This window comes from Tasmannia lanceolata, unplaced genomic scaffold (assembly GCF_043159265.1).
Source record: "Tasmannia lanceolata isolate RefF3 unplaced genomic scaffold, GAP_Taslan_0.1 ptg000024l, whole genome shotgun sequence".
Lineage (NCBI taxonomy): Eukaryota > Viridiplantae > Streptophyta > Magnoliopsida > Canellales > Winteraceae > Tasmannia > Tasmannia lanceolata.
Window position 1 is genome coordinate 4393210 of NW_027518701.1, and position 13111 is coordinate 4406320.

The 13111-nt window shown below is 38.3% G+C and overlaps 1 protein-coding gene across 2 annotated transcripts; it reads left to right on the forward strand.

The window, feature by feature from the left end:
• The first annotated feature begins 7443 nt into the window (after positions 1–7443).
• LOC143857154 (putative F-box protein At4g17565) lies at positions 7444–12802 on the forward strand. 2 transcript variants are annotated; one of them, XR_013238479.1, is made up of 2 exons: positions 7444–7684; positions 12036–12802. XR_013238479.1 is itself a non-coding variant. In XM_077367480.1 (2 exons), the coding sequence occupies exon 2, from the start codon at positions 7958–7960 to the stop codon at positions 9089–9091; it is 1134 nt and encodes a 377-aa protein (XP_077223595.1). In that variant the 5' UTR covers positions 7467–7684; positions 7918–7957; the 3' UTR covers positions 9092–9301. The 2 variants fall into 2 exon arrangements, 1 of the variants encoding a protein (XP_077223595.1); XM_077367480.1 differs by lacking the exon at positions 12036–12802 and adding an exon at positions 7918–9301 and having other exon boundaries at positions 7467–7684.
• Positions 12803–13111: the final 309 nt, after the last annotated feature.

Sequence of the window (13111 nt, forward strand, 5' to 3'; positions counted from 1 at the left end):
AACAAATATCATTGGCAGGTTTTCTTGCTTTATGATAATAGATGGCTATTAGTGTTGTTATTTTGGGACCCAATGATTCTCCACCCACCCCGTTTAACATGGCCTTGGAAGTGGATCATCGGCTGAGCTGAGTAATTCGTAACCAAGGGTGGACTTGAAAATTTCACATCCAGTGTTTATTATTATTTTTAAACCTTTTGCTTTTAAAGATACAAGAACACCCCCGCCCCCTCTTTCTCATTTTCCTGTTAAAGAAACAATGAGGTTTTAACATCCAGTGTTATTCGTAACCAGAAACTTATTGCCTGTGTGTGTTATGTTGAGCTTGTAGTGCACACAGGGTTCTCGAAGGTGTTGTATGAGTAGCTTTCACTTGGTCTTTTTGAACTGAGGATCAAGGAGGTTATGATTTTTTTTTTTTTTTTTTTTTTTGTATTTTCAATACTTTAAATTGTGGAGCTATTCAATTTTTCAGGTTTCCTGTTGTAGTGGAATTTTCAGGTTGCCTGTTGTACTTGGAATAGACTGAAGGTATTAGGTATGTGCCTTTAAAAGCTGACATGTCTGTTCTTGATTCATCAATGCGAAGTTTATTGCATTTATTTTGTTATTCTACTTGTTGATTAAGCATTCATTGTCACACAATTCATGTATTCAATTGATAGTACTTTTCACGAACTGGAAACACTTCTATGTGATGGGTATTCCATAATTGTGGCCATCAAATGGGGCAATTTTCAGATTGTCGAGTAACCTTGGAGGCTTGGAGAATGTGATACCAATAGAACTCCAAAATTTGCCGGGTTACCCGCGGGTATACCCGTACCAGCTCGGGTGGAGTCTGGGTATATGAAATGGCTACCCACAGAATTGTGGGTATTTTTTACCCGTACCCACCGCGTCCGCGTACCCGCACGGGTCGTACCATACCCACGCGGGTTACCCGTTTGCCAGGTCAAGGTAGAATAGCTCGCATCGATGGTCAGACTGTCAATCGAGTTAGGGCATAATACGATACAATTTACGTACATGTTGGAAATTGAAAATACCACTTTATTTTTGATTGACTGGCCGGATGACCATTGATCTTGTGAGCCCTATTGCATCTAGGGATGGTTTTACCACAAGATAGATGATGATCTTTAGACAAATTTTGAGACATGATCAACGGCTAACATCTATTAATGGAATGTTTCCGGATGGTTGGGATCATTCGATCTATTTGAATTTGGAACTTTGAACTCCCAAAGGCCAAACATCCCTTCATAAGGTAAGGGCCTCTGTACATGCCTCTGGTCATCATTTGCAAATGAGAGTAGTTTAGTTTATTCTAACTTGAAAATTAGACATTAAGGCCTCTTTGGGAGCCATTGACTATATCATTACAAAGAGAGAAGAGAGGAAGAGAGAATACGGGTTGTGAGAATAAATATAGGTGGGGCCTACCTTGTTCAAAGATGTAAACAATTAAGTTGTTGGGCCCCATTAAGGGGAGAGAGAGTTGGTGATGAAGCCACAAACCGTAAAGGGGTTGAATTTATCAGTGCCATTTTTTTTAATTTTTGTGTCCTATAAGGGGATATGTATGTGAGGTGAAGACCATTGATCTCGAAGAAAATCATGGGGTAAAACATGCGGTCTTGATGGATCAAAGTCCAAAGATCATCCGATCAAGGTATTCTCAAGGGAATTTGGGTAGGGTTATGATTGCCGTTCGGATCAACGGATCTGATCGCAGAAACTAGGCAAGTAAGAGCTGATGAGTACCTTGCAGGAGAGAAAAAGTAACTCCGCTTTTCACTCTAACATTTTGCTTTACTAAGAATTTTCTTATATATGGAATGAGGGTCTATGACGATTTTCATTTCCAAATTGATCCTTTAGCAGCAGTTCATATGGGTAGGTAGGATGAGAGGACGCGCACTAGATCGATCCAAGGTGTTAAATTTTGGGTTCATTTGGGTAGGTAGGATGAGAGGACCCGCACTAGATTTGGAGGGTGCCACGTTAGCCGACAAGAGCCCGACAAAGGTGGTGGTCAAAGTTCCCTAATTTGCTAAAAAGGCAACCAAACAAGCTTCGACAATTCAAGAGAAGATCATCCCCCGCTATTCTCCTCAAAAATAGGTAACCAAACAGAGCATTAACGTTTTTCAGTCAAATATTATCCTCTCTACTTCTCTATGCTCGTGTCTCTCTGTTTGCTTTACTTCACACTCAGTTCTCTCTCTGCTATATAACGTTACTGAACATTTTCTCTTCACTAATTTGGACTTCGGTTATCTCTCTTTAATAGCGTAAACACCAACACAATCCTAATAGGACTAGCTTCTAACCACAAACAGACCTATTATAATTGGACTCTACTCAACTAACTCTTTAACTCCTAAACAAACTAGGATTCCTAGTTAGGATAGGAGTCACCCATGTGGGCCCGCAATGGGGCATGCCGTGCCGGCCCGTCCCCTCCGGCACTGTGTAGATGAGTTAGTGGTGACTCTCAACACTCCCCCTCAGCGCTGACTCTCTATTGGTCACGCCAAGTTCCTTTCGAAACTTCACAAACTTCTTGTAGTTCAGACCTTTGTCAAATATGTCGGCAACTTTAATCATCTGAACGAACTGACATGAGAGAAATTGCTCCACGAAGCACCTTCTCTCTGACGAAGTGATGATGTACTTCCACGTGCTTCGTTCTAGCATAAAACACTGGATTTTCCGCAAGCTTGATCGCACTCTTATTGTCACAATACAATCCCACCGTATAATCAGTATCTTGGTGTAGGTCTTCCATCAACATCATTAACCACACACTCTCCTGTGACGCCATTGCCGCAGCACGATACTCCGCTTCAGTTATGGATAAAGAAACGGCCGGTTGTCGTTTGTACTATGAAATGACTCCCGATCGTAAGCTAAAAACATACCCTGTAGTAGATCTCTGTGTGGAAAGATCTCAAGCATAATCCCATAACTTCACAATTACCACCTTTTTCATGGAAAATACCAAAATCCATCGTGCCTTTACATACCTCAGTATTCGACGAACTGCATCAAGGTGTGGTTTTTTAGGCTTTTGCATGAATCGACTTACAATACTGACCGATTGTGCTATATTTGGACTAGTGAGGGTTAGATAAAGAAAACTACCCACTAGCTGACGATACATATTCGGATTTTTGAATTCTCCTTCCTCTAGTCAAAGCTTTGCATTAATCTCCATTGTAGTAGCAATTAGATTGCTCTCGGCCTTCCCGAACCGCTTGAGTAGATCTCCGACCTATTTCCGCTGACTTATAAATATCTCTTTCTCAGTTCGATCCATCTCAAGACCAAGAAAAAGACTAAGCTCTCCTAGCTCCTTCATCTGAAAACATGTTCCAAGATTAATTCGGATTCTTATGATTTCTTCAAAATCGTCTCTAGTAACGATTAGATCATCAACACACACAAGCACCACTGAAATTTTATTATTTGTGAACTTCTCAAACAAACTAGAATCCGACAACGCCAATGAATAACCACTAGCAATGAGAAACTCCGCTATCTTACCATACCACGCTCTCGGAGCCTGTTTCAAGCCATATAAAGCCTTCCGCAACTTACACACGTATTGCGGATTTTTGGCAGCAAATTAAACAAGCGTATAGAAAACTGTTCAGTTCCATGAAAGTAAAAGGACTGAATCCAAATTTTCGGATCTCTTAATTTAAATTACATTCTTTTATATTTTCTTCTCGAGCAATTAACATATGATATTGACACACATTGTCAGCCAAGAGGGGAGGTGCATTCACCAACAACACTGTTTATTATACTAATCTTTTCAGTTGCGTCCTGCCAAACTTTTCCATAACCATATCATGGCTGGATTTTTTTTCCTCCAAGTTGAATTTCTTGTAGCAGAACTTTTCATAGTTGAATACTTTCTGCTCTACTGTTGATTTTAGTAAATTCGGATGAAGCTTTTACCTATTAATTGGATTTGCTTTTGGTTGAATCAAATTCATTTTATTTCTTGCAAAAGCTCAGCCCAAAACTGAAGACATGATTATCCTTGGATTTTTTTTTTGGGAGTTGTGATGTGCAGTGATGTTCTCGCCACCATGAGTGACACTTGTTTCTTCTATGGAGCAAGTATGTTGTTGGTGCAAGTATGTTTTTACCAAGTGAGATAAAAACAGGAAGGCCATGTTTGTTTTGGATTTTGAGACTCGATTGTGAGTGGACAACTCGTAATGTGTTCTCATTACTTTTTCTATATTTGAATAGAAATGGCCCACCACCATGTCCAATGAATGAGCATAATCATAATGTTAGGAAGAAAAAAAGGGAGAATAACTTACATTTTTGGAATTGATTTGGTCAATGGCCCTCCTTACTGAAGCAATAGAAGGGGTGTAAAATGATCCCCTGTTTCATACTGTGTAAAGAAGATGTGTCACTTGCATTTCTATGATGGTATAAGAAGGTAGACTATGAAGGTGCAGACGTTGCCTTGTCTGTATATTTTAGAATAACTTGATCATTGATGTTAGACATACCTCTTTAGTCAGTCTAGCCTCTTGTTCCCGAAGCATTAGCTGTCACTACAAGAAAGTTTGGTTTAACCAACAGGAAGTTCAGAAAAAAAAAAAAAAAAAAACACACCCCGTGAACTACGAGCCTTAATCAATCTGCCCGTAGATGGCGTGGATAATTTATCATATCCGCCGGTATAGGACCACCGGTTATTTTTTCCAAAGTTTTGACCTCCGGTGAAAATGTAAATATTTTCAGCGCAGTTTTTAAACTAATGTAGCGGAAGTAAAATTTGAAAATATATTTCTAAAAGTATAAAGGAGGTTATGCAATTTTAAAATCAGAAAAAGCAAAAAAGAAGAAGAAAAGGTGTGTTGGGGTGGGGAATGATAGACCTACAAGGCTACAACCTGTCATACAGCAATTGGGTACTATCAGAAGCATCACAGACAAGAATCTAAGTTCAAATTTTGAGTACATGACGGGTACAGACCCGGGATCCAACCATTCATCCAGCCGAACCAATCATTATTTGAGAAAAAATGTCATCAAATCATTCAAGAATAGACAGGTTCTCGTATCTCAAGTGCAAGAAGTCGGTTGAAATATATCATCCATGCTCCAAAAAAAGCCACCTATTTTGAGGCATAATCCGTGAGTATGTTAAAAAAATAATGGTGTTAACCCAAGTAGCCTAAGAAACAATATACAATAAGAATGTTTCAATATGTGGCCAGGGCAAGTCCTAGCCAATCGCACAAAGCGATTGGGTTCTCGGTTGACGCGATCATAACTTGAGTCAAAGGAGTTTTGATCAATATTACCTGGAATGCAGTTCGTTCCAGTACATGGTATGGGAACAGGAACTGGGTACGATGGTAGCCCGGTACGCGGTACGATGAGGGTATGCTATGTCGGTTCGCTATTCGGAGTTGCGGTCAGTTTGGAGAGCTAATTCAGCCTTAGACTCTCTCTCTCTACACACACACACACACACACACACATATATATATATATATATATATATAATTTCATATATTTTTACAAGAATATCATTCATAGTACACACTATGTACATTTAATACACAAATATAAAAACCTCATTTATGTCATACATATTTTTTCAAAAAGAAAGTTCCCGTTGGAATATATGAATATCCTTCCATAGTCCACACTACATCCATTTACTAAACAAAATAGAAAAAACCTCATGTATGCCTTACATATTTTTTTCAAAAAGAAAGCTCTAGTTCCAATCCAACTCAAAACATATAAAATTTGTGGCTCTCTCCATCCATCTCTCCCTTAGTCTATATGCATTTCTACCATTCTCTCCCGCAGGTCGCCACGGGTCGTCATTTTTGGCGATCCGGGTCCCTAGCGAACCACGTTTGGGATCGTGCGACCCCAGATCGCGGGTCGGAGGGTGGATGGCGACTTTGGTAACTATGGTTTTGATTGACTCGTAGGGGAAAATGCGGACTTGGACAAGAACGCAACTGAGGTAAATGAGAGTCGACTCGGGGGAGTCCACAATGATGTGGGGGAGTTTTGAAACTATGTAACAGAATATCCAAAGGTATGATTGTTATAGCGGAGCTACTTATGACGACATATTTCATTCCAAAAAATGAATGATCAAGCGTACAACAATGTAATAAACTACATACATTTCAAACCAAGTTGCTAAAATGTAGGGGTGAAACTCGGGTCGGGTTGGATATGGTTGAGACCAACCCCGGCAACCCGAGATAGCATTCCCCCGACCCTAACCCCGAGCCTCAGGTCGAGGATGGTCAGCAGTAACCCAGCCCGCCTCTAAATCTCTCAGCCCCAACCCAGCCCATCTAACCCCAAATCGGGTTAGGTTGAGTCGGGTTCACCTAGGACCAAAAAGAAAAATACAAGAAGAAACATAACCCAAAGAAAATCATGATAAAATTACAGGACGGAGGTCGGGTTCGGGTTCGGGTTGGGTTGAGTTGCCAAGGCCTCAATCCTAACCCAACCCGAAATTAAATCGGGTTTCCTTTTCCCAACCTAACCCAAAGAAAAGCCACCACAACCCGAGCCAAAATCGGGTTGAACCCGTAGCGTTCAGGTTGAGCCCAGCCCAAGTTGCACCCATACTAAAATGTAGTGAAGGCAATAGTCCCCTCTAAAATTAGATCAATACAGTTTAATAAAAAAATGATAATCTAATCATACCTTCTTTGCAATTAAACAATGTGCAAGACATGGTTTTTCATCACATAAATGGTGGAAGCTATAAGCAACCTGGGCATCCATTCCTGTATTATTTACAGCAGAAGAACTAAGAAAATGCACAAAAACATCAGGGACTAACTAAGCGCTGCACGAAAAAGAGAGAACAGCATGGGATATAAAAGCAAAAAAAATGTTGATGTAAAAATTGTAGCAATAAGGTGGTAGCTCAACAGATGTTTACCAGCTACAAATATGATTTTTGAGCAGATGAACATACATGGAGCAGCATTTGTAGTTTCCACTGGAGAGAAAAAAGTTTCGAGCATATAACTTCAGTCGATGTAAGATAAAAACAAGGTGAAACCTTGGATACTGCTCGAAGCCCCTGAGTGTTGGATTGCTCAGAAAAGTAGAAATCAATAAAAAAAACACTAAATAATGGTGGGCCTGATATCTCATAAAAAACTAGAGCTGAATTTGGATTGAGAGAATCAGAAATCGAAATCGTAATCCGTACTCCAATTCCTACAACCTCTTGGGGGGGGCTAACAAATGAACGGTTTGGATCATCCTATGAAGATGATATATGTGTACAACTTATTTACATTGTAGATCATCCTAAGAAGTGGGTCCCACTCTCATTTTGAAAAAATAACGGACTTATATAAAAAGTCACCAAGTCTCCTAAAACAAAGAGAGTGCGAATATCATTTTTGACTCATATGTGTTTGTTCTATAGAAACATAGGGTAGCCATCGGGAAACTTTAGTTGGCACTTTCCCCTTTCTTCTAACCTTTTAAATTTATTGGATTTGAGTTTCTAGGGTTTGTGAAGAAGAAAACCCTCCTTCTCTCTTTTTGACTTCGTGTAAAAAAAAAAAGGTTGAAGGCTTTTGCAGTTGGGAGAAGAAACGAAGAGAAGAACACGGTTTATTGGGGGAAAAATCTCGTTTTGGTAACATTCTCTATTACCCTTTTCTCCTTTCTTCTCCCCTTTTTATTTGATTTGAGCATCTAGTGTTGTCTTACCGCCTTTTTCTCCTTTCTTCTTCCCTTTACTTGATCTGGGTTCCTCGTGTTGTGGGTATTCTAGACAAAAATTAGATTTTTTTTTTCTAAATCAATGGATGCTGTAGAGCGTAGGTGGTCTGAACTTCCCATGGATATCATAGTTTTTATTCTAAATAGGCTATCCCTCGAGGATCATATCCGCTTTGGTGCTGTCTGTATGTGGTGGACAAGTGTCGCGAAAAAGAAACCTAACACATCATCTCCATTACCATGGCTTCTGCTCTCTGAGAATCAAAACAGTGTGACTCGGAGTTTTTTCAGCCCATACGAGAGCAGAGTTTACAATCTAAAGTTGCCAGAGGCACGTGGATTCGAATGCCGTGGATCTTCTGGCCAGTGGATGATAATGACAGATGGGTTTGCACGGTGTTTTCTCTTGAACCCATTTTCAAGATCCAGAGTCCAGCTTCCATATAATGTGTCTTTTTTGCGTGGACTGAAATTCGACCCCTGGAGGTTGAAGAAGGCAGTGATATTTCCACCACCCACCTGTGAGGATCAGAAAACCATAGCTGCTAACCGTGTAGTTGTGGCCCTTACTGTTTATGGAGGATTATTCTCCTGTCAAATTGGAGGTGAAACATGGACTCCCATTGGGAAAAAAGACGGTGACTATGATGATTTCATATTCTTTAAGGGATTTATTTATGCCATGACTGGAAGTGGAGAACTTCAGGCTTTCAATTTGGGAGACAAACCTAGACGACGTTGGAGGAAAGTTCTGTCACGGTTACCATCCAAGCCTAATGGATATTTGAGGGTCGCCCACCACTTTTCTTACCATTTGATGGAATCATGTGGAGAGTTGTTGATGGTTGTAGGATATTGTCTTGAACCAAGAGATTTTTGTTCTCATTATGAAGGATCCCTTTTCGGAAATATTTGTGCTACTGGAACCTTCCGTGTTTTCAAGCTAGATCAGAGTGCTCCAAAGTGGGTTTTGGTGGAAAGCATTGGTGACTACATACTGTTCTTGGATACGAGTGGCTCTGTTTCTCTTAAATCATCTGGCTTGTTGGGGTTCAAAGGAAACTCCATTTGTTTTGCTCACAGGGATAATGAACACCCCAGTACGAGTGGCTCTGTTTCTCTTAAATCATCTGGCTTGTTGGGGTTCAAAGGAAACTCCATTTCGTCCGCTCACAGGAATAGTAAATGTCGGGGTGTTAATTTATGGATGTTTTGCTTAGAGAATGGCGAGATCAACCGACACATTCCAATCTATCCACATCTGTCTCAGCTTTACAATTCATTAAAGTGGACAAACATTTCGTTTACACCGCAGTCATAGCAACAACAACTATATTTATTTCTTTATTTCTGAGTGGAGACTTTGAGCTTATCTTTAGTAATTTTTTCTTTCAGTGAAATTTAGGATTTTAATTGAGCTTGTATTCTTGTTTTGCTTTCTATGTTTCTAATTAAAGAATTTGAGCTCGTCTTTACTAATTTTATCTTTAGGGTAGGATTTACAATTTAAATTGAGCTTTTCTTCTTGTTCTGTTGTGCTCAAAGGGATTTGACTCTAATTTTACTACAATTATTTCCGATTTTAGTAGCTTCATCTTATTGGTATGGTTCCATAGTTTTAGAAAGAACCAAAATCGTTCTACATTGTTGTATATTTTTTTGCAAAAGAAACAAATATCATTGGCAGGTTTTCTTGCTTTATGATAATAGATGGCTATTAGTGTTGTTATTTTGGGACCCAATGATTCTCCACCCACCCCGTTTAACATGGCCTTGGAAGTGGATCATCGGCTGAGCTGAGTAATTCGTAACCAAGGGTGGACTTGAAAATTTCACATCCAGTGTTTATTATTATTTTTAAACCTTTTGCTTTTAAAGATACAAGAACACCCCCGCCCCCTCTTTCTCATTTTCCTGTTAAAGAAACAATGAGGTTTTAACATCCAGTGTTATTCGTAACCAGAAACTTATTGCCTGTGTGTGTTATGTTGAGCTTGTAGTGCACACAGGGTTCTCGAAGGTGTTGTATGAGTAGCTTTCACTTGGTCTTTTTGAACTGAGAATCAAGGAGGTTATGATTTTTTTTTTTTTTTTTTTTTTGTATTTTCAATACTTTAAATTGTGGTGTTAAATTGTGGAGCTATTCAATTTTTCGTTCTTATGATGTCAATGAAATGGAAGAATGCCAAAGAGTTCAAATTCAATTCTTGATTCCACTAGATTTTGAATCATGTAATGTATGGCATTTCATTGAAGTGTACTAACATATGGGTTGCACCACATTTTTAACGATAAAAATATTTATTTTGTATTTCTGATTGATGTGATCCAGCCAGGGTGACTAGACAATTTCCGTTATTTTAGATTAATTTTATTTCAGCACCTTGGATAGTTTCTATTTTTCAACCCTTTTTTTAGATTTAGATTGCCAGGGCTCACACCATCTCACTATTATCTCTCAATTTTGCCTTCAATTTTGCCTTGAGTGTTTTTCTTTACTTGACCATTAAGTATGAGCTTTGAGTCATTAACTAATGAATTAAGCGATTATATCCTATTGACTAATAGGGAGAGCCTATCAATACTTCACTTAAAACATTATAAAAGGATGCTGGCTGAGTGAGTCCTCAACGTTATAACATGATGCCTTGAGTGATTATATCCTTTTTTCTCCATCTAAACTCATGGTTTAAAATTTCGATTTCGGTACCGGTTTCGGACTTTCAAAAAACCGAAATTTCGACTGAAATTCTGAAATTGAGGTCGAAATTTGGTAATAATTAAAATAGAATATTTAATTAATTTCGGACTGAAATTCCGAAATTTTGTAACATATTTTTTTTGTTGAAAAAAAAAATTACTATTTCTCAAAATTTCGGACCGAAATTGTGGACCTCCTTACATGCTCGAATCTCATCAAAGAATAATTGTCAGGCTTAGCCAATTTGTCAGGCTTTCTATTAGCTGACCCCCTTAGCCAATTTGTCAGGCTTTCTATTAGCTGACCTCCTTACATGCTCGAATCTCATCAAAGAATAATTGGCACCAAACAGAAATAAAAATTCATGAAAAATTTACAATATTCTTACATGGTTCTTATCATGCTTCTGTAAAAGTTTCAACTGATTTGGATTTGATTTGGTCAATCACCGAGGGAAAAAAATCTCATTTTGGTAACTCTCTTGCTATTTGATTTGATCTTCTATTGTTGTCTTACCCCTTTTGTTCCTTGTGCTGTTGATGTTCTTAACCAATGTTCTTAACCAAAATTAGATTTTTTTTTTGAGTGGTTACCACTTGCCAAACTAGATCTCGGGCTATTTGAAAACTGCATAGTTAGGAAAACACGGGGATTTTTTTTTTCTGTAGGAAATATGGAGAACTATGATGTTGATTTGAGGAAGAAGTAAATAAAAAAAACAAACACAAATATCTGCCTGTCAGCCAGAAGGGGTAATCCGTCCTATTTATTGATGTTGCTGTATTTTATCACAAAGATATTAGAATCTGTTTCCACTTTCAAAATTTTTAAAACTAATGCAAAAAGGATTAGTGGGTGCTCTTTGAAATTGCTATCTTTTTTTTTTGAATGGTCTCTTTGAAAGTGCTGTAAGAAGTTTAAGGTGTGCATATCACAAGGAATTTAATATTTGTGAAGGAATTGAATTTGTATGTGATTAATGGTTTAGTGGGAAATAACAGAAGCATTATTGAAATTGGTAAAGTGTGCATACTATGAGGAATTTAATATGTGTCAAGATATTGAGATTTGTTTGTGATGGATTGTTTAGTGGAAAAAAACAGAAACATTTTTTATATTGGAAAGGGTAAAGGGGTACAAAATGAGTTTTCAAAAGTGGTATGAAGACTAATTTCTTTAGTAATGTATGAAGACCTAGGGAGAAAACCCAAAATCTAGTCTACCATCCTGTAGTTGCAATGTCATAACAAGAAATTGAAAATCATCAATGTAAATTGCACTTCTGCCTCTTCTGTCGGGCAAGCACTTGATCTTGTAATTCTGTTATTGAAGGTCGATTGTAAACCTTTCCCGATACCATCCGATTTATTAACGCTGATTCTTCTGGATACTTTTTTAAAGGCAGACCATAGGACTTGAATAAATAAAACAACTGTTAGATCTGACAGATCAAACTGTATTTTACTCTCTTGTGTGATTTATGTTTTCCATTTTGTTGATCCTTTCAGACAAAAATCTGCTAATTTCTTCTTAGTAGAGACTAATTCTGTATTTAATTATGAAGGTGGCTGTGGAAAGTAGCGAGGAGAAGATTCTTTTTGAGGCGAATTATAGGTGCCTGTATTCATAAAAAATATGATCTGATCGTGGCCTTTTATCTCTCTTCATATGAAGGTTGGAGCCACACTTTTGGACATTTTCCTTTTCGAGAGAGCTGATTCTCATGTCTGTTTTCCTCCATGGGGTAGTTCAAGCTCTGAATGGGAATCCCAAATAGATGTTTGAATCCTCTGAAGTTGCAGTGAGATTATTTTTAACTGGATTGTTTAAATGGATTGTTTTCCTCCATGGGGTAGTTCAAGCTCTGAATGGGAATCCCAAATAGATGTTTGAATCCTCTGAAGTTGCAGTGAGATTATTTTTAACTGGATTGTTGAAATGGAGGCGGCTATGTCAAGAATTCATCGTCTTAGCAATAATGGAGTAGGAAAGAAAAGAAGAAACATAATTTATGCTCTGTTCAAGCAATGAATGTGGTAATCCACTCTGAACACAAAGGTGAACAAATTCACTATGATATCATCTTGAGTCGCTTGTTGAGTTGTACTCACAATTTAGCATTCCCCTTATTCATGATATTTCTACAGTAGCACCGTCATGTATTGATAGAGACTGTAATAGGAAATGACAGTCTAAAATAATGAGTGCTACTATCAAGAGAGATGATAAATGCTTATCACAATGTAATATGATGTGCAGTACTGTAATATTACCTATCTCCTTATTTGTTTGCTTTTGATTGATATGCAGTTTGCTTACAGTTTTGATTTATTACCTTCAAAGCTCCCTTTTTTACTATTGAACTTGTATTGATGTACATTTGATCTATTATTATTCCTAGCCAATATAACACTATGCCCTGTTACACTGTGCACTGCGTAGATTGATCCAGGCCTTCCATTTCATGGGACTTTGGGTCTCGTTTGGCATTGCTTTTCATTCTGTCTCTCTGAGCTGATGAAGTATGTGGAAATGGGTGAATAAGAACTGCCCGAATTGACTGTCCTTTGGCTTCAAAGGCAGGTTTTGAATAACGGGCGGTTGGCCCCAAAAGTTCCCAAAAGTAAAGATTGGACTGGA

What these genes read in the sequence shown, in the direction of transcription:
- LOC143857154 (XM_077367480.1), top strand. Translation starts at nt 7,958, where the DNA reads ATGTGGTGGACAAGTGTCGCGAAAAAGAAACCTAACACATCATCTCCA.